General features: G+C 38.6%; 1 protein-coding gene across 3 annotated transcripts in view; it reads right to left on the bottom strand.

Moving 5' to 3' along the window:
* The window catches only part of MICU1 (mitochondrial calcium uptake 1), a 244,368-nt gene that overhangs the window by 65,324 nt on the left and 151,429 nt on the right, over positions 1 to 27,615 (bottom strand). For all 3 annotated transcript variants that reach the window (XM_059169978.1, XM_059169979.1, XM_059169980.1), the window contains 2 exons: positions 13,726 to 13,808; positions 6,599 to 6,796 (listed from right to left, as the gene is read on the bottom strand). In XM_059169978.1, the coding sequence (XP_059025961.1) occupies positions 6,599 to 6,796; positions 13,726 to 13,808 (281 nt within the window). The remainder of the gene's footprint in view (positions 1 to 6,598; positions 6,797 to 13,725; positions 13,809 to 27,615) is intronic.

Below are 27,615 nucleotides of genomic sequence, written 5' to 3'. Positions count from 1 at the left end.
GTTAAATTAATTCATCCTGAGAGCTACCTTGTTCTCATCAGAGTAAAATAATGGACCTACTTTATGATGTGTATGGTACAGAGAGAAAATATAATTAGTTTTAAAAAGTGCTGACATCAAGTCATGGGTGACTTATAAATAATTGTTGAAGGCAATTAAATTTTTATTCTATTATTTTTTATATATTTCTATTTTTTAAATTAATGATCATTTCCTAAAACATGCCTTGGTGTCCCAGGCAAAGAAAGACTAGTAGGTTGGATGGATCATGGTACTAATTCAATTTTTTGAAGATTTTATTTATTTATTTGAGAGAGAGAGAGAGAGAGAACATGCACGTTCTTGCATAAGGAGAGGGGCAGAAGGGGAGGGACAAGCAGACTTACTGCTGAGCATGGTGGCTGATGCAGGGCTCCACCCCAGGACCCTGAGATCATGAACTTAGAGGAAATCAAGTCAGACACTTAACTGAGTCACCCAGGCACCCCAACTTAGTATTTTTATTAAAGAAACAGATGCCTGGATTTAAGAAATAAGAAAAGGGATAAAAAAAATAACTTGAAAGAAGAAATAAAAACATTTTATATGGCTAAAGTAATAGATCTCTCTTTTTTTAAGTATCTGGGAAAATAATGCTTGCTATGGCTTTTTCTCCTCAGAATTTTAGAAGGTGAAGTAGTTCATGTTGGCTAAGTACTTTAAATTTTTTAGAAAACATGAGCTAGTAAAATAATTTCATCTTTACAACCAAATAGCAAAGTTACAGTTTTTCTATAGTGGGGATTGTTACCTTAATAGTTTTTACTTTTCACCTTTAAATGTATTATTGCCTCCTTAAGTTATAAATACCTAAAAGAGACAAGTACTGTTTAATAACCCATTTAATGATTTTTGGAAATTCAAGCTGAAAACATCTAAGGATGAAATAAGAAACTATAGATTTATTATTATTCACATTCTGCTTTGTATTGGCAAAAGCTGAAGAATAAAATTAAAAGAAACACCACTGAACATAGTTCATTTAGTTTCTTAGACTTAATTAAATCAATCTTTGAGTTTACATAAGAGTTTCTCAGAAGAAAGAACAAGAAGCAAAACTGGTATTAGGATAAAAAGCAATCTGCTCTGTCAAGGGTGTTCTAGTTCTAGAAAGTGTTTGATTGAAAGCCTTCTTGCCTTCTGGTCTCCTACTTCAAATCTTTTGGCCAGGAAAAGAGCTGAGGTTTGTCTCTTAATATGGTCTTCCGCATTGGAGCAAGACAGATTTAATTCTGCTTTAACACTTTAGAGAGTTGAATGCAAAGATGTCAGCTTGATGATATATAAAGTAGGTGATCTGGAAATCCTTAGGCATTTTCAATCATGCAGTTATAGCTATATAAATATGAATTATATAAGTTATATATACTTATAGAACTATAAATTATACTGTTATATAACTATATACTATAGTCATATAATTTTTAAAAAATTTAATAGTTAACTTAACCTTCTCTTTTCTTTTTTTGCTCTACTTTTGACAAATGAAAATAATTAGCACTGTTCTGTATGCCTCCCTTTTATCTTCCTGACTGAACAGATCTGTTAACTTCAATTTTTTTTTTCTTGAAGACTGGGCATATAAGACAGACACTGTTATTCTTTTTAACTTTTTGAAAAAAATATTTATTTTTTTGGGACGCCAGAGTGGCTCAATGGGTTAAGCAGCCACCGTCGGCTCAGGTCATGATCCCAATGTCCTGTCAAGTCCCCCATCAGGCTCCCTGCTCAGTGGGGAGCCCGCTTCTTTCTCTCCCTCTGCCACTCCCCTGCTTGTGCTCTTTCTCTCTGTGATAAAATCTTTAAAAAATATATATATATTTTATTTTATTTATTTTTTTTTCAAAGATTTTATTTATTTATTTGACAGACAGAAATCACAAGTAGGCAGAGGCAGGCAGAGAGAGAGGAGGAAGCAGGATTCCTGCCGAGCAGAGAGCCTGATGCGGGGCTTGATCCCAGGACCTTGGGATCATGACCTGAGCCGAAGGCAGAGGCTTTAACCCACTGAGCCACCCAGGTGCCCCCCAAAAAATATATATATATTTTAGAGAGAGATAGCACATGCACCACCAAGAGCACCTGTACGCGCCCATGTGAGTGGGGGAGGGGCAGACGCAGAGAGACTCAAGTGGACTACTGGCTGAGCTCGGAGCGGAAGCTGGATGCAAGACTCCATCTCAGGACCCATGAGATCACGACCTGAGCTGAAACCAAGAGTCCAACACTTAACCAACTGAGCCACCCAGGCACCCCTCACTGTTATCCTTTGAACTATATCCAGTTTGCTTTCAAATAACTGATACTCATGCCTTCCTAAAATGTAATAATCTGATTGGTTATGCAATAAGCACGTGAACCCCAAAACCTATAAAAAAAAGATCATGCTACAGCCTAGAATTTTATTAGATGACGCTTTTCCAGTTTTCTTGTATATTCTGGAGTTGGCTTCTTCCTTCTTGTATAAATTAGCTTTTACTTTTCTTTGATGACATGACAGCTCCTTTTTCCCCTCCCCCCAAATTAAAATTAATTATACTCTTTCAAAGAGTTTTCTATTACCTTTCATTTTTGACTGACATCCTACTTAACTGTAGTCTTCAAGAAATCAATGAATATATTAATTGGAATTAGACTTGGCACCTGTCTCTAAGGAACTCAACTCAATAGTTCTCTGTAGCCTTAGATGGAATTTTTAATAACTTCAAGATATTTTTTTAAAAAGCCAACTGTGTACCTTCAAGCTATTCCTTCAAACCCATGTTTTTTTGAGTTTCCAGATACAGAAATAAGGATATAATAAAATGACCAAAATTAAAAGCATTTAAACATTTATAAAAACCTAACAAGCTAATGATTATAATAAAAAGATATTAAACAACTAGCTTAGGTAATATAAACACAAAAGAACACTGCATTTCTTTTCAGTCATAAGACTCAATTTGAGGGGCAAAAGAACTAGGAAAAGATGGTGCTAAAGCAAGTAGACCATAGATATTCAAGAAATTTGGTCTTTTTATGTTCCTAAAATTCAGAGCATTTCCTTTTTCTTTACAGTTCCAAATGAGTCAGGCAAAAAAATCTCGTATTAGACTAAAACTAATAATAATCAGATAAAGAACAAATGATAGTTCTAAAAGACTGAGTTTGAATTCTCACTATTATCCTTTAATAGCTCTACAACTTTCATCTTTTTGAGTTTCAGTTTCCACATCTGAAACACAGGTATAACACCACTAAACATAACAGAGTTGGCAAGATTTAAAATAAAGGCATGTAATATTTGTAAGGTGCCTGGCTCATAGTAGGCCCTCAAAAATGTTTATGGACCGTCTTTTCCCCTCTTCCCTCACCCTGCTGGAAATTAAATTTGACAGATAAGTAGTATTCTCTTCACTCTCAAAGTTACTATAGTGAGAAAAAGATAGAAATAACTAAATGGGTGGCCTAGTCCACTGAGCACCCAACTCTTGAGTTTGGGCTCAGGTCGTGGCATTGGGCCCTGTGTTAGGCTCTGTGCTCAGCATGGAGTCTCCTTCAGACTCTCTTCCTCTCTCCCTCTACTGCTGCAACCCCTAAAATAAATAAATAAATCTTAAAAAAAAAACAAAAACAAACAAACAAACAAAAAAACTAAATGGAATAGTAACTTTCCTGGATCTGAAACTTTAAAGTAAATAAGTTATGAAATAAAACTAGTAAGAGGTAAACGGGTTGCCTGGATGACTCAATTGTTAAGCAGCTGCCTTCGGCTCAGGTTATGATCCCAGGGTCCTGGGATCAAGCCCACGTTAGGCTCCCTGCTCGGCGGGAACCTGCTCCTCCCTCTCCCATTCCCCCTGCTTGTGTTCCCTCTCTCGCTGTCTCTGTCAAATAAATAATAAATAATAAATAAAATCTTTTAAAAAAATTAGTAAGAGGTAAATAGAATGATGGAATTATAAAAACCCATATGAAAGTTAAGATATTATTAATCATTTCCATTTTCCTCTTGGCTATGATTATGAGATTATGTTTCATATTCAGTGAAGGGAGACACTAACCAAGCTTTGAAAAGTATCAAAAGTGTTTCATAAAAACAAAAATTTGCTTCCATTTAACAGAAGTTTTATTGACAAAAGTATTTCTAGAAAGGGCCTTTCAGTCATTTGAGATGACCCATTTATGTGCATCATATATGCCAACTGCCATACTAAGTGACAGAGGATATACAGAGAAGATAAAAAGAATACTATTAAAGTCATGTGGCATCAGGCATATCACTGTATTATGTATTAGTCTTCTATGGCTGCCATAACAAAATACCTAGAGCTTGGTGACAAACAACAGAAATTTATTTTTTCATAGTTCTGGAGGCTGCAGGTCTAAGATTAAGGCATAGGCAGAGCAGGTTTCCTTTGTGGCTTCTCTCCTTGCCGTGCAGTTGGCTACCTTCTTGCTGTCTCTTCACATGGCTGTCCCTTTGTGATTGGCACCACTGGTCTCTGTGTCCCTAAATTTCCTTTTCTTACAAAGACACCGGTAGAACTGGGTTACAGCCCACTCTAATGGACTCATTTTAACTCAATCACCTCTTTAAGGACTTTATTTCCAAATACCGTCAGATACTGCGGTACTGGGGGTAAGGGCTTCAAAATAAAAATTCTGAAGGAACAGAACCCAGTGCATAAGAAACATGATCTCACTTAACCACTGCCCTGTTTTACAAATGTGGAGCTAGGCTCTAAGAGAGTAAATAACTCAACAAATGTCACATAGTCAGTAAGTGGTGGAAACAAAATTTTAACTCCGGTCTCATTATGAGAGCACCAAAGGTATGTTTTTTTCTTTTAGTCACACCTCCTCAGAGAATTACAAATCTGACTAGAAAGACAAAGCACCGATTCATGAAACTATAAAATATGGGGGTTAGTGATAAAGAGGCATTTATTCACTGGACTTGTACCATCACATGGAAAGAATGGATTCAGGACTAACAGACAATTATAGAATATTTATTACATGTTAGGCTGGGCTCTTTCACAAGAGTCTACTGATTCCTTTTATGAGGAATTTCTGAATGGCAAGGAATAGTTATTGGTAGTCTTGGACCAAAGCCAATGTCAAAATACAAGAGAGCTTTCTGTAGTAAGTTATCTTACACACAACTGTCTTTCAGATCTTTTTTTCCCTGCACTTGAGTGTAGGCTCTGTACTGGTCCACATGTATGAAACCCCTAATATGCTTTATAATATTCTACCTCATTGACAATCTACCTCATTGACAATCTTAGGGGGCTTCCAACTCTATAGCATCTCAAAGTGAAAGACAAAAAAGTCCCCTGCTGTGTCTCTTAAGAGTCCCACCTGGTGTCCATGAATGAGTGTCAGGCTAGACTATGTGTAAATATATGTGTGTGTGTGTGTGTACACACACTCATATGCATATACATACACACACATACATAGCACTAATCATTTATTATAGGGGCCAAAGAACTGCCCTCAAGAAGTCTGATAAAATTTTTTTTTTTTGAGGTAAGTTCTTTGGGTATCAATTATACCATTTTCAGAAAACAAGTACAAAAGCACATTTGAAAGTTTGATTTGATTTTTAGTATTATTCATACTTCTTTCCTAGAGTAGGAACATTCAGTGTTGTTCTTACCAATAATGAGAATTCAGTTGTGATTTTTCAAACTGTCTTAATGGAGTTAAGTGGGTGGAAGAGGTGCGAGTACCTTATCAGAATCATGGAGAAAAATGGAAAGCAGATAAAGAATATACATAGTTTAAAAAACAAAGTAGTATTTTTCTCCAGTACTTTAATGTTTTCAAGTTTCAAATAATATTAAAAATGTTTTAAAAAAAGAAGTTGAGAAACACCAAGGTATGGGAATTTTTAAAACTCTGAAGATCAGATTTCATTTTTTCCAGGAAAAAAAGTGCCTTAGGAGGCATTTAGTGAATATTCTGAATATAATAGACTTAGTAGCCAATTAACCCAAGATACACGTAGTTCACTAAATATACACATAGGGAAAGGCAATGCTCTCACAGAGTTGTGTCTAGGAAGTCAACAGCATGATGGTTTAAACTGTAGGCGGAAAAGTTAATCTCCAAACACAGTATGACATTTCTGCAACTCTGAGCATGGATATTTTTATTCTGCCATTTTTGTGTTTCCAGTTGTTTTTAGCTTTGTAAGCTTTCAAGGAAAGATCTAATTATCCCCCCTCAACTCTATCTCCCAGTGCCTTCTATGAAATAAACATAAAACTGGGGATACATGCTCAAGTTGAGAACTGCTCTTAACCCTGAATTTCTTTTTCCTCAATCTGAGTATCCAAAGACAACTAAGATTTTCAATTTAGGCCTTTTTGGTTTTCAGTCCCAGAACCACCTACCTCCAAACATCTTCACAGAATACAGTATTTCCTATCTGCTGTCAGGTTCAAACCAATCAGTTCTCACAGCTGGAGACAGATTGAAAGAATGTCTATAGTGCATGCCCTCCCCATTCAGGGGCTCTATGTGCTTCCATGATGCCCTGTTCCCCTGAAGTCCAAGGAATACCTACCTCTAGTTTCAGAACATCGTGCTGAAGTTTACGCTGAAATTCAAGGAAGTTTTTGATCGTCAGCTTCCCCTTGAGATCAGCTCCAAAGAAGTAGGTCGTGAGGGCTGAACACAAGCCAGACTTGAGGGTGTTACCAGTAGTAGGACGATCTCTATGACGCATACCCATACTGGTTTGGGAGCGGATAATGCTCTGAACCTGAAGGAAAAGCAAAGCCCCATTCAGAAAAACATTACCAAGTACAAAAGTATAAAAAAGTAACAACAATAACTGACTACTGATTATTTATTTGCCTACACGGTGCTACGATTCTCTTTTAATGCACACAATCCTATTAAGTCTTACGATGGTCCTCATTTTACAGATGAGGAATTTGAGGCAGAGTGTTTAATAACTTGTTCAAGGTCAAGTAGCTAGCAAGTAGCAGAACCAGGATTTTAACAGAGACACCTGACACCGTTGTAACTGAGATGCTCTTAAAAATCTCTCTTCAGAAAAGAACACGCATTTGTGTTTGAGGCTCAAAACCTCTCACAAAACACTAAAATAATCATCAACCTCTCAGTAATACATTCTGAGGAGTCTCAGGAGACTTTTCATACTTCTAACTACTGACTCTCTAGTTATGACAAGAGGTAGCATAGCTATAGGCAAATACTGACATCTAAGAGAGATAACACATTTATTAGAATGACAAATTTTTAAAACAGATTTTATTTATTTTTTTGAGAGAGAGAGAGAAAGAGCATGAGAGGGAGGAGAGGCAAAGGGAGAAGCAGACTCCTGCTGAGCCAGGAGCCTGACACAGGGCTTGATCCAGGGATTCTGGGATCATGAACTGAGCCCAAGGCAGATGCTCAATGGACTGAGACATCCAGGTGCCCCTAGAATAATAAATTAAATACAAAGTTGGTATGAAGTAATTCCCCAAGAAAAGTTGGGAAATTAATTTAGTCCTTGAGAAGTTTTATTTTTATTATTTTTTTAAAGAGATTTATTTATTTGAAGGGTGCCTGGGTGACTCAGTCAGTTGAGGTTGAGTGTCTGCCTTTGGCTCAGGTCATGATCTCGGCATCCTGGGACTGATTCCTGCATCAGGAATGGGGATTCCTGCTCAATGGGGAACCTGTTTCTCTTTCTTCCTCTGCCACTAGTGCTCATTCTCTCTCTCTCTCAAAAATAAATTTTAAAAATCTTTAAAAAAAAGTTTACAAAAAATTTATTTATTTGAGAGAGAGAGGGAGAAAGAGCATGAGTACAAGTCAGGGGAGAAGCAGAAGGAGAGAGAATCTCAAGCAGACTCCCCCATGAGTGGGGAGCCCCATACTGGGCTTGACCTCAGGACCAATGAGATCATGATTTGAATCAAAATAAAGAATCAGACTCAACCGACTAAGCCACCCAGGCACTGCCTTTGAGAACTATTTATTTATTTGACAGTGAGAGAGAGGGAGAGAGAGATCACAAGTAGGCAGAGAGGCAGGCAGAGAGAGAGAGAGGAGGAAGCAGGCTCCCCGCTGAGCAGAGAGCCCCATATGGGGCTCGACCCAGGACCCTGGGATCATGACCTGAGTTGAAGGCAGAGGCTTAACCCACTGAGCCACCTAGGGCCCCTTCTGAGAACTTTTAAATGAACTTTTTGAGAAAGGATAAGTTTTGGAACTAGCAACTATGGCCTAACTATACAAATGAGCTTTTGAAGCAAGTCTATGACTATTGTAGCATTTTCTTTTTTACTAGTTCCTGTAATCGTTTCTACCTCTTTAGAAGCTAAAAAAGCAACTATTCAGAATAATTAAAATTGGGATATGTAAAGATAAATAATGAAGGTTTGTTATATAAATAATACAGAAAGCTTTGTAGGTAATGATTTTTTTTTAAAGATTTTATTTATTTATTTGACAGAGAGAGGTCAAAAGTAGGCAGAGAGGCAGGCAGAGAGAGAGGTGGAAGCAGGCACCCCCGCTGAGCAGAGAGCCCGATGCGGGGCTCGATCCAAGGACCCCGGAATCATGACCCAAGTCGAAGGCAGAGGCTTTAACCCACTGAGCCACCCAGGCGCCCCTATAGGTAATGATTTTTAAATTGCCAAATTAGAAAAGCATAACACTTAGAAATTTAAGAGCTATAACAACAGATTTACCTTAGTTAAATGTCTTATGTATTTCATTTTTTTACCTGTGACCATAAAGAAGATTTAAGTCTATGGCTGTATAAACAGTGGAGTAGTATAATGGAAAGACATGAGACAAGGGGTCAGGAGACACGAGGTCTGACTACTGTTCTGAGAAAGAATTTATGACAACAGAATTTATGCAGGTCAGTGAAACTCTATGGGCCTTACTTGTCTCACAGAGTATATTATCTTTACATCTCCTTGTAACTCTAGGTTAGTATCATACTTGGTTTTGACATGATTTCTTCGGGGTCCACATTTTATTGTGGTAATAAGATAAGCTGAATTTGTTTCTTATGTACACAGAGATTTGAAAGACAGATATTCAATGGATTTTTTTAATTCTTTAGGTTGAGGATTTTTAGACTTTAAACTGAATACAGGGGACACCTGGGTGGCACAGTTGGTTAAGCCTCTACCTTCCGCTCAGGTCATGATCCCAGGGTCCTGGGATTGAGTCCCACACTGGGCTCCTCGCTCAGCGGGGAGCCTGCTTCTCCCTCTGCCTGCCACTTCCCATTTGTGTATGTCTCTCTCCCTCTCTCTCTCTGACAAATAAATAAATAAAAATCCTTAAAAAAAAAAAAAAGGACTTTAATAATTAAATTGAATATAGGATAATCAGAACATTTTTTGTTGTTGTTTTGAACACAATACACAATTCATTTTATCTGCTTAACTGTGAGTACTGAAGAATTTTCACTAACAGTGAACCAGTACTGAGAACCTACCATGATTTATATTTCGCCTGTGGCTGTAAATATTGCAGCTTATATCCTTCCTATGGTGGAAACCGTGTGTTAAGCTTCAAGTGTGTGGTGCTGGGAATGTGTGTGGGTAAGTGACTGGGAAAAAGAGTTTAGGGAAAATTAACTAACTCATGCAGTATGGTCTTCATTAGTGATTAATAATCACATAGTCTCAATACTTCTGCATTATATAGAAACTACTATTTATAATAAGCATTCTTTAAAAACTTTGAGAAAAATCTTTTTTTTTTTTTTAAGATTTTATTTATTTATTTGACACAGAGAGAGAGAACAAGAGAGGGTACACAAGCAGGGGGGAGTTGGAGAGGGAGAAGCAGGCTTTCCACTGAGCAGGGAGCCTGATGTGGGGCTTGATCCCAGGACAGTGGGATCATGATCTGAGCTGAAGGCAGACACTTAATAACTGAGCCACACAGGTGCCCTTCTTTTTTTTTTTTTTTTTTTTTAAGGTTTTATTTATTATTTGAGAGAAAGACAGCATGCATAAGCACAAGTGGGGAGGAAGCAGAGGGTGATAGAGAAGCAGGGAGCCTGACAAAGGGCTCAATTCTGAGACCTGGGATCATGACCTGAGCCAAAGGCAGACGCTTAACCAATGAGTCACCCAGGAACCCCAATATTTTCTTAAAATATTTTATGTAGATAATTTGTTAAGGGTATAACATGTGAATCAATCAAAACATCAATTCAACTAGTCATGTGAATGCTTACTACATGCTTTATGCTGTGGAGAGAATCAAAATAAATATAAAACATGATTTCTGAAAGAAAATTTCATTCTTCTATCTCAAAAATGAGTTATTATTTCTCATACTTTCATACTAAAAAAACATTTCTGTCATGGCATTGGGTGAAAGGAGCCCAAACAGTTATGAGGGTTGTTTTTTTTTAAATTATCTTTCGCTACGATCTACTATGAAATGGGTTAGAGAAAGGATCTGTGTGATAGAAAGGTCAGAGAAAACTCACACAGAGTATTAACAGTAGATTAATGCCTTTTAGTAATGTGTTTATGTATGATCAAAGTGATTTTAGAAAAAGATGAATCAAGGAATTAGCTATTAGTTTGCTTCATGCAACATTAACTTTGAAATATGTGAGGTCCTCTTCCTGCTTCTGTTTACCTTTTTTTTTTATAAGCTTGATGAATTCACTGTCAAGAAAACACCTGTTTAACTGGAAAGTAAGTGCAAAGTTTGAATGTTTGGAAGCCTAGAGCACCGTCAACTTAATAAATTCTTATATTTCCCAAGAATGTAAAATGTATAAAGATGAAGCAGGAAACTTCTAAAGAGAGCCATTTGTTCATTAGCTACCTTATAATTATTTTTTTGTTTTTGGTCTAAAAGGCTTTTTACATCAAGATTCTTTGTGGTCAATATTAGACATTGTATCAGTTTAAGGTGCCCAATTATCAAGGGATCACATTAGATGAAATAGCACTCCCTTCTCTAACATCTGAATAGACATTTTTCCAAAGAAGACATAGAAATGATCAACAGGTATGTGAAAAGTGCTCAATGTCACTCAACATCAGGAAAATGAAAATCAAAATTACAATGAAATAACATCTCATACCTGGTAGAATGGCTATTATCAAAAGGACAAAAAATAACAAATGTTGGATAGGATATGGAGAAAAGGGAACACTTGTGCACTATTGCTGGGAATGTAAATTGATGTGGCCACTATGGAAAACAGTATGGAGGTTCCCCTGAAAATTAAAAACAGAACTACCATATGACCCAGCAATTTCATTTCTGGGTATTTATAAGAAGGTAACAAAATCACTATTGCAAAGAGATACCTGCACCCATCCATGTTCATTGCAATATTATTTACAATAGCCAAGATATGGGAACATCAGTAGCCACCAATGGATGGATGGATGAATGTGTAAATATATGATAGAATGTACGGATGTATGTGTAAATATATGATATATATGATATATGATATATGATAGAATATTATTCAGCCACAAAAAAGAAGACAATTCTGCCATTTGTGATAGCATGGATGGACTTTAAGGGCATTATGCTACATGAAATAAGTCAGAAAGAGAAGGACAAATACTGTATGATTTCATTTATATATGAAATCTTAAAAAAAAAAAAAAAGGCCGAACTCATGCATACAAAGAAGACTGTTGGTTGACAGAGGTGGGGCAGGGGTCCCCATGGGTGAAGGTCATCTAAAGGTATAAACTTCTAGTTATAAGATAGATAAGTCCTGGGGATGTAATGTACAGTATGGTGATTATAATCACATTGTATTGTAAATTTGAAAGTTAAGAGAGTAGATCTTGGGGCGCCTGGGTGGCTCAGTGGGTTAAGCCGCTGCCTTCGGCTCAGGTCATGATCCCAGGGTCCTGGGATCAAGTCCCGCATCGGGCTCTCTGCTCAGCAGGGAGCCTGCTTCCCTCTCTCTCTCTGCCTGCCTCTCCGACTACTTGTGATTTCTCTCTGTCAAATAAATAAATAAAATCTTAAAAAAAAAAAAAAAGAGAGTAGATCTTAAAAATTTTCATGAAAAGGAAAAAATTTGTAACTGTGTGGTGATGGATATTAACTAAACTTATTGTGGTAATCACTTTGCAACATATTCACAGATCACATCCTTCTGTTGTACACCTAAAACTGTTATGTCAATAATACTTCAATAAGAATAATATTAAGTAGTTTTATATAAAATAAAATAAAATCCAGGGATGAGTTGAATATGTGATGGGGATTAAAGATGCACTTGTGGGACGCCTGGGTGACTCAGTTGGTTGAGCAGCTGCCTTCGGCTCAGGTCATGATCCCAGCATCCTGGAATTGAGTCCCACATTGGGCTCCTTGCTCCGCAGGGAGCCTGCTTCTTCCTCTGACTCTGCCTGCCACTCTGTCTGCCTGTGCTAGTTCTCTCTCTCTCTCTGAAAAATAAATAAATAAAATCTTAAAAAAAAAAAAAGATGCACTTGTGATGAACACAGGGTGAAATATAGAAGTGTTCAATCACTATACTGTACATCTGAAACTAATATCACATTGTACATTAACTGGAATTAAAATAAAAACTTGAGGGGGTGCCTGGGTGGCTCAGCAGGTTAAAGCCTCTGCCTTTGGCTCAGGTCATGATCCCAGTGTCCTGGATCGAGCCCCATATCGTGCTCTCTGCTCGGCGGGGAGCCTGCTTCCTCCTCTCTCTCTGCCTGCCTCTCTGCCTACTTGTGATCTCTGTCTGTCAAATAAATAAATAAAATCTTTAAAAAAATAAATAAAAAATAAAAACTTGAAAAAAAAGAAAAATGGGGGCAGTAGGAGGAAATTCAGTGTTTCTAAAGTCCAAATGAATATAAAATATCCCCCATACTCCCCTAGATAAAATAAAATTTTAAAAATACCAAAATAAGTTCTACGTGTAATCATTTGACATGTCCTGTTAATATCAGTAAAGTGCAGGATTACGGGAAAGTGAAGGTATTCAACGGAAACGGGGTGCAGATTTGAATAAATGTCTCCAGGTATTCAAAAATATTTGTCTGTGTGGATTTCTTACTTAAAGATGTACTGTACTTCTCCAATTTCCTTTTTGTTACATTCCTTATTTTAAATACAAAATGCTTTCTCCCGTATATCCATACATATTGTGTTTTGAAGCCAGTCTGATAATCATAATCATTGCATCTACAGAGGTATCATGGCCCACCAATGATAGAAGTTTTATGGAAATGTAATCTCTTTCTAGGATTCATCAGAAACTGTACACATCTCTGGCTTGGACCTCCTGCAGTCAAAGGCATGGTATCATGTTTCCTTCTCTTACAGAAATTCTTTCAAAACATCCTTATATTCTGAACTATATGGCACAAAGCAGCTGTTTAACAAACATTGACTAAACACATGACTGAACAGTCATATTTTTTCCTCTCAGCATCATAGTCTAATCCATGTTAGAGAATCAGAAGAACTTTGACCTTAATCATATGCTCAAGTAATTCTTTATATTTAGAGTAAAAACTATCACACAAAACCCGCTTGTTAAAAGTGAGGATGATTTTTTTTCTAAATGACATATTTGGTACTTCAAAAATTGTATAGCATCCGAGTACGCTGACCAAGACCAAAATAACTTCAAGGCACATGAAAATGTATTAAATATTATTGTACTTAAAGAAACTTTCCAGGACAACTTGCCTGTTCAAATTCCTCCATGTCCACTTCTCCATCTCCATTCAAGTCAAACATCTTGAAGGCGATTTCAAAATTTCTCTGAGGAGCTGCAAGTAGGAAGGAAGGAAAGGATAGGAGGGAAGGAGAAGAAGGAGAGAGGGAGACAGAAAGTATTTAGAAGGCATTGACTAAAAATAAAAAATCATCTCTTTAAGAAAAACAGATGGTTAGACACAAAGTATTATCAAGTCACAGAACACCACTCTATTTGTCTAGATTAATATGTAGTGATACTCCTTAAAACCAAAAGAGAAACTTGACTATGGCCAATAAAGACAGCACTTGTTTCTTGAGTTTCAACACTAATCTCCTAAATACTTCTGCTTTGCTTTATTAGAAACCATCCTCTTAACTCTGTATTAATGTTGCTCTGTTACTTAAATATAGCTTTATTTATCTGGGCATGAAAGTCTGCTTGGAGTGAGACATACTGCTGCAAAGAAGCTAAAATTCTAAGTCTTTGTCTTGCCTTTTTAAAACCAGCTAGGTTTGGGGGCACCTGGATGGCTCAGTCAGTTGAGCATCCGGCTCTTGGTTTTGGCGCAGATTGTGATTTCTGGGTTGTGGGACTGGACTGCATCGGATTCCAGGCTCAGTTGGGAGTCTGCTTCTCTCCCTCTCCCTCTTTTTCCCCACTCTCCTTTCTCTCACACACATGCTCCCTCTTTCTAAAATACATGAATATACCTTAAAAAAAAAAAAACAAAACCCAGCTAGATTTCTACTTTGGTCTTTCTAGTCTCTCCATTTTTAAGTGCAATCAGGAGTTCAGCAGATGTCATTCAGCCATCAGGTTACTATCTATAGGCAGAAAAGCATACTGGTAGCTACACAGCCTCCTACTTCAACCATGTCAGCTGGGTACACAAATCACTGAGCAAAGTATATGTAAATGATAAAATAAAGCTGAGTTTAAAAACAAAGTGAAAAATGCAAAGCTTGAGAAGATGCATGTATATATTTTCTTTCCCTTAACTGAATAGTAAAAGCTCTTCAAGATGTCTTAGAGTTCCTAGATCAAGCAGTATACTATAAATACAATTAATATACTTGTATATTAGAATAAAATGTAATGTCTCTTCTTTCTTACCATGCTAAATATTCTGGTAAAGAAAACAAAGTTATTTACTTCCTTCCTTTGGTACTTCAAATTTATATAGCTGTGGAGAATAAACCAAAATAAAACATCCTATATATGCTAATACTATTGAATTAAATTTTCAGTTAACACAACTTTTATTAAAAAATTTAAAGATTATATGTAGACCAAAAAAGTTTAAAAAGGCTTAGCACATTATCCATAGTTACAGAGAATCCATAGTCCCATCTTGCTCATGAACTTGTCAGTAGTAATACCTTGTGGGGTTAAATTCCACTTTCAGCCAGCTAGCCAGCAGCTAGGCTGGTGAGCTCCTGGTTTTTAGTGGCCTGGGTGAATTATGTGCTTGTCAGCTTCCAACTGCCTGCCTTACTTGATAATGGCTTCCAATGGGTTTGTACTTCTTTATGTCTCAAGTACAATTGTTGCAAAGGATATAGCTGGGGGAATTAGATTTTTGTATACTTACTGTCACTTCTTTAATTTTTCCTACTTGTCTGGTGTTTTTACTGAAGAGTTACTATGCCAAGCATTGAGCTCGATAATTTAAAGCTTGATAATTATCTGATTTTGTATGCTCAACCCTGAAAAGCCATACGTGACTAGCTCAACATTGCATAGCTAGTATGTGGCAGAAATGGTAAGTGAACCTAGATCAACGATGACTCCAAAGACAATACACTTTTTCATTATGCTCCATGGCATCCAATAGTAAGACAGTGGTTCTGAACAATAACAAACACACACTCTATTCTGGTACATTTTAACCTAGAAAAACAAAAAACAAAACATGACTCACTGATTACATCAGTCTCTGCAATAGCTGAATTCCAAGCTGTTTATTTCAAGGACAGAGCTGCCCTAAGAGAAACATTGCATATGCCACGTTCATACGTTAGAATTGGCTGCACTAACTGGGAACCCACAGGCAACATTGGATTCTCAGGTTTGTCACCTGTTTTTAAGGATTCTGAATATGAGTTGCTTTAGGAAGGTATGTATTCTCCTCTTCTTCCTTATTGTCTTACACGTGAACCACTTCATTCAAACACATTACTTGCCTATTCCTTGTAGATACCTGACATTGTTAACAACTGCAGAAAATATGAAGCTGCTGCAAGTCTTCAGTGGGGGAGTAGCACCACCAAACAGGCATTATAAATGATTTCTCTGGCTACAGCGTGAATTGAAAGATGAGCTGGAAAAGAAGAACAAGCTTCAGAGAAGATCACGCAAGCTCTCGTAAAGGTTGAAAATGTGAACTGAGGTGATGGCAGTGGTAATCCGAGAGGAAGAAACACATTTGGAATAAGGAGGTGGAATTATGCAATTTAGTGATTAATTAGCTGTGAAGAGTTGAGAGTAAAAAAGGCTGACAGCATGACTGCCTTAGGCTACTGGGTAGCTTGCATGTCATTAACCAAGAGCTAAAACAGATGTAAAAGGTTTGAGAAATAAAAGGAATTCAGAGCCGACCCGCTGAATTAAGGGGTCCACAGCCTGTTCAGATGAAAACGCTGGGAGAGTGGGAAACAAGGGTCTATAGGTTCCACAAGAGGGGTGAAAGCTGGCAGTTGCGGGCACAAAGAGCCTGAAGTGGGGGTGCCCACAGAGAAGTGAGGGTTGAGGAGAAAGTGGAGGAAAGGACAGAGTGCAGCTGGATGCCAATATTTAAGGTAAAAGGAAGGAGAAAGGAAGCAGTGACAGAGGACATGGCATCAGGAGGAATACAACCTAATGAACAGCAATAGGGAAAAACTTGGGGAGAGCCAGTAACTGTGTTGAATTAAAGCTCAAGAATTAAAGCAGCATTCCCATTCCCTAGCTCTATTGATTACAGAGGGTGTGCAGAGTGCTTAACATTTTAGCTTTATCATCATCTTTCATTCTTATTGTCCTGTGAATTTTGTGAAGGCACAGTCATCATTTAAATGACAGAATGAGTTATTTTAGCAAATCATAGTTTATATGGCTTCCTACAACTAAGGTTAAATTCATTTTACCAAACAAAGCACATCCTGTACTTTCTTGAGCTTTCTATATCTCTTGATCCTGGCTTACTTCCAAACACAGGATTTGCTTTATATGGAGCTCTGCAGAGCGTTCACTGAAGTATGTGCATGGACACTACTCCAGAGGCTGAGCTTCTAGAGCGCCGGCCATGAAAAGGCAAGTCAGGGCAGTGGCCTTGAGCACTGTCAGTTAGGCCTTAACCAGTCTATCAGGAAAGGTCCTTATAGGAGTAGTTCTCTCAGCCTATTCAGTCTTCATCTGCTGATCATGTTCTCTTGTACTTCCCTATCTCCCTTTAAATGTAGGCTTCAGGATAACAAATATATTCACTTTTTTCTTCAAAGATTTATTTATTTATTTGAGAGAGAGGGAGAGAGCAGGGGGAAGGGCAGAGGGAGAGAATCCTAAAGCAGACTCCCGGCTGAGCATGGAGTCCAATGTGGGGCTCGATCCCGGGAAACCTGAGATCATGACCTGAGCTAAAATAAAAAGTTGGGTGCTAACCAACTTAGCCACCCAGGTGTCCCTCAGTGTAATTTTTAAATCTAGCTGTTCTAGAAAGCTTTAAGGTGTCCAGGGTTTCTGCTAACTCACAAACTATTTCTACAGAAAGGAACTGAGAGAGGAATTCTTTTGAATCCCAGGCTACTTTCACAGTGAACAGTGAAGTTTTCCCCAACTGTGTTAACGACATAATCTACCTCCTGTACAATGATTTCCAAAATGATAGCATATGTTGGAACTGATTAAAACAGCAAGATTCTATACAAAGTTCATTACTGTACAACTTTAACTCAGAATTCCATGACCATCTCTGCTACTAGGAGATGGAGATGCATTAGGTCTGTTCTAGTCTAGAATCTGTATTTACATTATTCAATGATTAACAGTAGTGATAACAATGACGCTAGATTGTTCCTGGAAGCACAGTAGATTTTTCTGCTTCCTTTCAGTAATAAGAAAAAAAGCAGCATCTTTGTCTATGTGTAGTAAGTCAAATAATCACAGCAACAACACTAACTGTCTCAATACTTTCATGACTGTTTTCACTGTTTTTTAATAGAAAAGGCACAAGACCAGGGCTCTAATTCTGGCTCTTCCAACAACATGAGTCATTATGCCTTAAAATTTTTTTTGGTAGTACTGACAGAATAAACAAAAATATGAATAGGTTAGATTCTTATTTCCTGTTGGTTTGATTCTCCTACCACAGAATTCCTACCTGCACTATTCTTGTTTTAAAATGATGCTATAGGATAAATGAGGTAATTAATATGCAGTTATCAGAGAACTCTGAATTAGGAAAAAACCCTTTAGATTATGAATAACCTCTATTTAATGACAAACTTGCCTACTGAATTTGTAAGGATAATCACGTAGCCTCTGATTATTTCTGAGAAAGAGAGGTCACACACTTCTGAAGTCTAATAAGCACTGCTGGCTGTATTGAGTTTTTCTTCTTATACAGAATACAAATCTGTATTTGTGTAGCTCCTGCAAGCTACCCTAGCTTAACTTTCTACAGAGATAAAAACATAAATCTGCTTCCTCATCTCTACAATGGTCTTCTGAATACATAAAAACATATTATTTATCTCTATTAGGGTTTCTCAGAATTTTCTTCCAAATTCAGCACTCAACAGCCCTCCCCTGGGGTACTTCAGATGGCCAATGTCTCCCATGAATGCAGAATATCCTAAATGTAATTTAGGATTAATTCTGGAATTCCTTAATTCTGGAATGACATTATCCTAGTTTCTAGGAACAACAGGATTGCTTCTTTGCTGATTAACGTACTAGCATTCCTTTTCTATGAAGGCTTAGTGTCTTGCTTTCTATCTGTCTTGCTTTTTTTGGGGGTGGGGGGAAGAGGGGAAAAAACCTGTAAGATTGGATTTCAAAACATACCCCTCCCTGAATTCTTCTATGTATGATGGTTATATGCAGACTGAAAGAAATCTTTCTGCCTTTTATACAGAGGAGAGAAGGAAAGTTCTCATAGCACAATATGTTATAGCTGTGCGTTTCCTTGGGATGATTTAGCTTCAGAAGAAGAGTGCTATACAAAATGAAAACATCCTAAGAATTATTTTAAACACATTTAAAGCAGCAGATTGATTTTCTTTTCATCAGTAAGTTGCCTTGTAAGCCTAATTTCATTTCTCTTAGTATTTTACAGGAAGTAAATATGATGTTGGCTTTTTTAGCATTTTCTAATAGTTTCATGGCAAGTGTCACATTAACACTATAGCTAATAAAAAAGGCTGCAAATATTTGAAAAATATAAAAGACTTAAAGAATGACAAAAGATACATACAAAGTCAAGAAAAACTTTTTTATAAAGTTATGTAATTTACATTTAAATTTTATAAACAGTTAACTGGCATATTATGTGAAGCAGGGTATAATGAGAGTACCAGTGGCTCAAAAGTTCAACTATTATACTTTCTGCCTCACTCAGAAGTCCCATTGTCAACCTCCCTTATCTTTGTCTTGTAGAATTATCTACTGACCAAAATATCCATTATTTTTTTTTTTTTTTTATAAAGATTTTATTTATTTATTTGACAGAGAGAAATCACAAGTAGGCAGAGAGGCAGGCATAGAGAGAGAGAGAGAGAGGAGGAAGCAGGCTCCCCGCTGAGCAGAGAGCCCGATGCGGGACTCGATCCCAGGACCCTGAGATCATGACCTGAGCCGAAGGCAGCGGCTTAATCCACTGAGCCACCCAGGCGCCCCCAAAATATCCATTATTAATCTTGTCATCTGAAGTTAACCGGGATGATGAGAATAACTATGGCATTCTGCTCTGAAACTAGGCAAACAGTTATTCTTGAAATACAAAATATGGAATGGTAAATTTAAGAAATCCACATGGAGTGTAACTGGTTCATAGCCAGTCACCAGGAAATAATATGGGCACTGTGTTATGAAATAAAGTTAAAATCAAGGGTTTTTTCCCCCTGTGGATTGTGCTAGAATTATAATTTTAAAGACTGTAATGACTTTATTATAAATTTTAGTTCCTTATCATTTTGTGATTTAATATGCTCAAGCAAGGGTAATTCAATTAGACTGTTTCTTGACTTAAAAAAAATTACTTATTTATTTGAAAGAGTGAGAGAGGGCATGGTGGCAGGGGAGTGAGTGGGAGGGGGAGAGAGACTCTCAAGTAGATTCCCTGCTGAGCACAAGAGTAAGATTGCGGGGCTCAATCTCACCACCCTGAGCTCTTGATCTGAGCCAAAACCAAGAGGTAGATGCTTAACCGACTGAGCCACCCAGATGCCCCTCCTGAATGTTTTCTGTGGCTATTTAGCTGTATGCTTCCATTACACAGGAACCAAACTATAGAATACAAAATAGCGAACATTCTGCCACTTAAAACACCATATCATACCATATGCAATTCAAAATGATAAGCAATTTTCATTGTTAACTTCTGGAATACTGTATATATGGAAAATGTCCTTACGGGACAAAAACAGACAATAATGCAATCCGAAATAGCCAAGTTCATGGTACATCAATCCTGTTCTTCTCTTTAGCCTTGTTGTTTTAACACAGAATAGAAAAATAGTTCCCCTGGTGAAATGACAAATGCCAAGGATAAAGAAAACAGAAATCCTCAGCCATCCAGGAGGAAAAAAACATTAGTTGTCATAAAAAAAGAAGAATTGGGTTGTATCATAATTGTCTGCAACACCTGAACACTACAGAGCAAGTTCTATAAAGTCTTGAGGGAAAACAGCTGTCGTTTAAGAGTTACATACACATGAAGTCATCATTTATCTACACTAGTGACAGAAGATATTCTCAGACATGCAAGGGTTTGAAACTGTATAATCTACATACCTTAATAAGATTACACAAAAAAGAAAAAAAAAAAGAAAAAAGGGTTGGTAAACTATGCCCTCCTGGTGAGCCACTGGTTTATGTACTGCCTATGGCTGCTTTGGAGCTCAAAACAATGGAGACCTCAGTAGTTAAGTAGTAGTAGTTGTCATGGCCAGCAAGCCTAAAATATTTATCAAGCCCTTTAAGAAAAAGTTTATAATCCCCAGTTCAGGAAATTCTTTAGCCAACAACCAAAATCAATCAAAGAAAGACAGAGAAGAGGAAATCAATTAAGAAGTGAGCAATAAATTGAGTAATAAAATCAGTATAACAGAGTTAAGTTTAAATAATGGTTATTAATACAATAATAATCATGGCAACTGGCATGACATTTATTAAATGTCATTTATTATGTATAGGCACTTTATATGAATTATTTAATCCTCCCAACGGCTCTGTGACATTGCACTATTACACCCATCCCTTGTTAAAGAAGAGTAAACTAAGGTACAGCGTGTCCAGGGTCAGAGAGCCAGAATTCAAATCCAGGAGGGCCACTAGTACACATACACACTTGGCTGTTCTCCCAAAATGTAAAATATATAATAATGAAGTATAAGAAATATCCCTAAAAGAGAAAATATGTAATGTAAAGTCATTTAAAGAAATAACATGGAGGTGCCTGGGTGGCTCAGTCGTTAAGCGTCTGCCTTTGGCTCAGGTCATGGTCCCAGGGCCTTGGGATCAAGCCCTGCACTGGGGCTCCCTACTCAGCGGGAAGCCTGCTTCTCCCTCTCCCACTCTCCCTGTTTGTGTTCCCTCTCTTGCTGTGTCTCTGTCAAATAAAAAAAAGAAAGAAATCACATGGAATAAAAAAATGCCAGATTATTAAAATTGTAAAAGCTGAGTAGGAGAAGAAAGCGAAAGGAAGCTAAAATTTCCAAGTCCTAAAACATCAAAAGAAATGAATGACTTCATCCTGGATAAAAGTCATGTTGCCCCCACACTCCCAGAGATACACACACACTTATAATTTAATTCAAACGCTACCTGTATTGTTAAGCCTTGGCAGTGTTCTTTTTTGTAATGCAAGTGCATTAAGCTTTGGTGGCCAAGGCATGCACTTCAAAGAGAGCTATCTCAAACAGACATATTGCCAGCTACCGGACCACAGAGAGCTGGGCCACCTTCTTGCACTGAGGCTCCTTTGTTTTAGAGATGGTGGGTGATTGTGTTCACTAACCATTTGGGTCACTTATCTTTTCCCCACACTTTAAATCTGACCCTTATTTATTTATTTATTTATTTAAGATTTTATTTATTTGTTTGACAGAGATCACAAGTAGGCAGAAAGGCAGAGAGAGAGAGAGAGAGAGAGAGAGAGAGAGGAGGAAGCAGGCTCCCTGCCGAGCAGAGAGCCCGATGTGGGGCTCGATCCCAGGACTCTGGGATCATGACCTGAGCCGAAGGCAGATGCTTTAACCCACTGAGCCACCCAGGAACCCCTGTTTTATTTATTTTCAATTAAAAATTTTTTAGAACATTTACGAGAGAGAGAGAGAGGGAGAGACAGAGAGCAGAGGGAGCTGGAGGGGTAGAGGGAGAAGCAGGCTTCCCACTGAACAGGGAACCCATCATGGGGCTCAATCCCAGGACCCTGAGATCATGATTCTAAACCCAAGCCAGAAGCTTAACCCACTGAGTCACCCAGGCGGTCCCCTGGCTCTTCTGTTTTAAATTCACCAATGAATGGTAAGCCTGTGAAACTCTAGGCCCCTACCCTCAAGACCAATAAAAGCAGAGCCCCAGGCCAGTGTACCCTTGGGCAATCTCTACATGTGACAGTACTCACTGTGTAGGCCTAGGTGTGCTGTGTAATTTCCAGGTCTTTAAAATAATAAGCCTTTATTTTTTCAAAGTTTCCTGATGGTTGTTACTGAAGAGCATATTGCAATTATAACCACAGGGTTGGTCCAGTCATAACCTTGTTTCTGGAAAGGGGAGATGTCTGTGGGAAGCTCACCAGGCTGATGACTGCCCCCAGGGCATTTCTAGGTGTCTGAGTTACTTTCTATAAGGCTGAAGCTAAAGCCCGGGCAAAGCAACTGGCACAGGCAGCAGAAATGCATGGTTGTCTGCGCAGTTAACTGAGGAGAATGCCCTTTCCCAGCAGCTTGCTTACTAAACTACCTAACTCAGGAGGTAACACCATCAGAGAAATGAGCACTGCTTGCTTGCTGGGGGCGGAGGGGTGTCTGTCAGGCTGCCCCACGCACTCTTCCTCTTGCCTCTGTTCTGTGTAGCCTGGGGTAGCCAACCCAAAATGCAGGGCTGCTGTAATAATTTTAACTATCTCCACAGAGCAGCATGATCAAAGCCATCTGGTATAACAAGACTATTAGACTACTAATTACAAGGCCTTAATTGACTATCAATGTGTATCAGGGTATTCTGCGCCTCAAGGCCATGGCGAGTTAAGGAGAGCTGACTGGATCACAAGGCTTTGTCACTGTCCCCAGAGAGGCTCTAGGCTAAAGGCACAAGGCAAAGAGTGCCATAGGAGACCACCTTTGACCAGGGAGCCCATGGGTCATACCTCCACTATATGTTCTTCCTCAGAAGAGTGAAATAGCCTTGCAAATGGAAACCAGTGGCACAACCAGAGGAAGAATACAACAGAGGAAAAACAAAACAGGCTTATGGTCTTTGTGCATTACTACTTCACTTACTACTGCTGCTCTTCATTCATTGACCTAGTGGGATATCATGAGTCTAATTCCTGGTGTGAGGTTGCTAAAAAAATTAACAGATAAATATAAATGTTCTGAACATCTGGTGCCAGCCAGTGTCTCCTAAGAACCCTGAGAATGTACATCAGCTCTTTGATAAATGCAAAACCCCACGAATGCTTTCCAGATGTCATTCATTTCATGTATACCAACATGCCAAGACTCTAGTATCACACTCCAGAGGCCTCAGGACTTTTCCTAAGGACCCTCTATATATCACATGAGTGAAGGCAGACCTCAGTTGTGGAGAGGTCTCTTGGGACACCCTGATAAAAGAAGCAGCCACCTATGAAGACGGCTCATAGTGATGTCATCCAAAATTTTCTTATAAAACATGTAAGATTGGGGCGCCTGGGTGTCTCAGGGGTAAAACATCTGCCTTTGGCTAGGGTCATGATCCCAGGGTCCTGGGATCAAGCCCCGGATCAGACTCCCTGCTCAGCAGGAAGCCTGCTTCTCCCTCTCCCACTCCCCCTGCTTGTGTTCACTCTCTGTCAAATAAATAAAATCTTTAAAAACAAAACAAAACACAACACATAAGATTAAGGTAACAGGAAAAAAACTTAAGAAGTAGAAACTGAGATAACAAAACTACTATACCTTAGTAAGTCAAGCAGAGAGGGTCAATTATCATATGGTTTCACTTATTTGTGAAGTATAAGAAATAACACGAAAAACATGGGGAGATGGAGAGGAGAAGGGTGTTGAGGGAAATTGGAAGGGGAGGTGAACCATGAGACTATGGACTCTGAAAAACAATCTGAGGGTTTTGAAGGGGCGGGGGGTAGTAGGTTGGATGAGCCTGGTGGTGGATATTATGGAGGGCACGTACTGCATGGAGCACTGGGTGTGGTGCATAAACAATGAATTCTGTTACACTGAAAAGAAATTAAAAAAAAAACTAACTATACCTTAACTTAAATTCAAACCAGATTTTATGTAGCAGGACACAAAGAAGGGAACGAATTGGCTATTGCAGGTTTTCTTATTTGTTTTCTTGATTGTTAGTCACAACTGCCAAAATGTGTCAACTGGACAGTATCTCTAATGACCCTAAAATCTGAAACTTTTTTGAAGATCTATCTGGGCTACATGCCTGTTTTCTCCAAGATGCTACAGATCCTGAGACCCATCAGTTTTTCCCTGAATAGGGCAGAAGCGAGAAACACACCTCAGGAGGCATTCCTGCCAGCAGTGGAATAGCTGACTAGGTTCCTGAGGCCTCTAAGTGAGAAGGAGGAAGGAAAGGGGAAGGATAAGTCCCCCGAGCTACTGATACTCATACCAGGGCCCTCCCTCTCCTCACCTATTTGCTGCCTGGATCTCCTGCCCATCCTTCCATCATGGTGATCATGGCTAAGGCCAAGGCTCACAGTGAATAGAAAACATTAAGATAAAGCCCGTGTCCTGCTGTGCAAAATTGGCCCGGTGCAATGGGTTTATTGTTTCCATGACCATAGTGACCCAAATAACCCTCCTCCTACATTTCCAACCCTTAGAGAGGCCCTATTTTTTTTTTTTTTAAGATTTTATTTATTTGTTAGAGAGAGAGTGAGCGAGCACATGCAGACAGAGTGGCAGGAAGAGACAGAGAAAGCAGCAGGCTCCCTGATGAGCAAGGAGCCTGATATGGGACTCGATCCAAGGACGCCGGGATCATGACCTGAGCTGAAGGCAGCCCCCTAACCAACTGAGCCACCCAGGCATCCCAGAGAGGCCCTATTTGACCCCAAGTCCAGAGAATTATTTTCAGTGCACTCCCTCCAATCACAGGTGATGCTACTACATTTTACTTGGGACTGCCAAAACCATCCAAAAGACACTAACATTCCTAAGAGTTTCTTTCTAGGTCCCTTGAAGAGTAAATCTTACCATGTTGTTGAAATGTAAATACCTCAGGGGGTAACCAAAATACTGCTAAAAGAAAGAAAAAGGAGAAAGACGCCTTCTAAAATACAAACTGCCATATAAAAGCTCCATGAAAACTGTAATGCCTAGAACAACAGTTTAACAGAAAAGAACAGCAAGAAAGCGTAGAAACATGAGGTGAAAGAAGACCAAATAAAATCATAACAAAGTTAAATGAATGAAATTCCTCTACTAAAAGACAAATGCTCTCAGATTGGAGCAAACCATGTTATTTATAAGACATATATCAAAAAATTATAAAGATAAAAAGGCTGTTGAAAGTGGAGTATTGAAGTCCCCTAATATTAATGTATTGTCACCCCTTCAGATCTTTGTTCCAATGCTGGAAGCATGTATATTTAAAATTGTTATTGATGAATTAATCCCTTTATCCTTACATGATGACTTTGTCTCGGTTGTTTTTGACTTAAAGTTTACTTTGTCTGATACAAGTATAGCTATTCCTGCTCCCTTCTGGGTTTCCATTTGTGTAGAATCTTCCTGCATACCAGTACTTTAAAGCTATGTGTTCCTTTAGCTAAAGGGAGTCTGCTGCAGGGAATATATAGTTGGGTCTTGTTTTCTATGAATTCAGCAACTCTCTGCCCTTTGTTTGAAGAATTTAATCCACTTCATTTAAAGTAATTATTGATTGGTAAGGACTTAGAGTTGCTATCTTATAGTTTTCTAGATTTTCTGTAGTTCCTTTGATCTTTTTTTTTTTTTCTTGCTGTCTTCCTTGGTGAATTTATGATTTTCTATAGTGCGTATGATAAGGGAACAGAAGGCAAGCTGAAGACAAAGCAGAATATAATACACTCGCTGGGGGGGGCTGCCCATGGGATATATGTGACATTCCTCAGGCACTCTTGGCTGCCCTAAAGCTAAGGAAAGAAAAAACAAACAGTTAAACTTATAAAGATTACAATCCTACAAGACAGGAGTCTCCCTCAGTTTATAAATATCTTAGCAATCTATAAGAATAAAGCATTTCTATCAATAACTTGCTTCCAGAAGGTAAAGTAAATACAATTAAATGTCCTTATAACCTGCAGCCCACTGACAAATACTTGAAGTAGGCAGAGTGTAACTTTCTTTCAGAAAGTTCCCAACTACCTTATGTTAATGCCTTACTTGAGGGATAAACAACCTTAACTTGACAATGGCAAGGCCTCTGGTATCCTGTGAGTCAAAGCTTTAACATACATCAAAGTTCTTTCTCAAAACCTCCCTTTTTCCTTACCTCTCCCAACCCCATAGAATATAACCAGCCACCCCTCAAACCCTGCAGCAGCAGCTCTTTCTGCCCGCAGGTCCTGCCCCTGTGCTCTAACAAACCACCATGTTGCACCAAAGATGCCTCAAGAATTCTGTCTTGGTCATCAGCTCTGGACCACAACCCACCAAACCTCACTTATATTCTCAAGCCCCATCACATACACTTTAGTTTCCTTCTCTTTATCTTGTGGGTCTCTACTGTAGCTTTTGATTTTGAGGTTACTATGAGGCATACTTGAAACATCTTCCTAGAGATGGAGTTCCCTCTTGGTGTTGAGCAATGCTAATTTGAGGGATGGGATGGCACAGGCAAATGTAACTGTTTTTCCTTCCTTTTTGTGTGGTTATTCACAAATTGTTTGTTCCACTGTGTTGAAGTTTCTTTTCTTTTTTAAGATTTATTTATCTTAGGAGCACCTAGGTGGCCCAGTCTGCCTCTGGGTCAGGTCATGATTCCGTTATCTTGGGCTCCTTGCTCAGCAGGGAGTCGGCTTCTTCCTTTCCCTCTGGCTCTCCTGGTGCTCCTTCTCTCTCTCTCTTGCTTACTCTCTCTCAAACAAATAAAATCTTTTAGAAAAAAAAAAGATTTATTTGAGAGAGAGAGCGCATGAGCAGGAGGGCCAGAGAGAGAGAATCTGAAGCAGATTACACCCTCAGCAGACAGCCCAAGGTGGGGCTTGATCTCACCACCCTGAGATCACAGCCTGAGCCAAAACCAAGAGTAAGAGTTGTATGCTTAACTGACTGTACCATCCAGGCACCCCTGCTGAAGTTTTTCAAGTAGACTTCAGAGGCTGCTTCTGTTTGTGGATAGCCACCTAATTGTTGATCTTTATTGGGAGGGATGGAGGCTGGGTTCTCCTGCTTCCTTGTCTCTGTGACATCACAAAGTGGGACCGTCACTCTGGTGGTTCCATTTCTGGAACTCCA

The sequence above is a fragment of the Mustela lutreola genome, chromosome 4 (genome assembly GCF_030435805.1).
Source record: "Mustela lutreola isolate mMusLut2 chromosome 4, mMusLut2.pri, whole genome shotgun sequence".
Classification (NCBI taxonomy): Eukaryota; Metazoa; Chordata; class Mammalia; order Carnivora; family Mustelidae; genus Mustela; species Mustela lutreola.
This window is presented reverse-complemented; position numbering and strand designations above follow the sequence as displayed.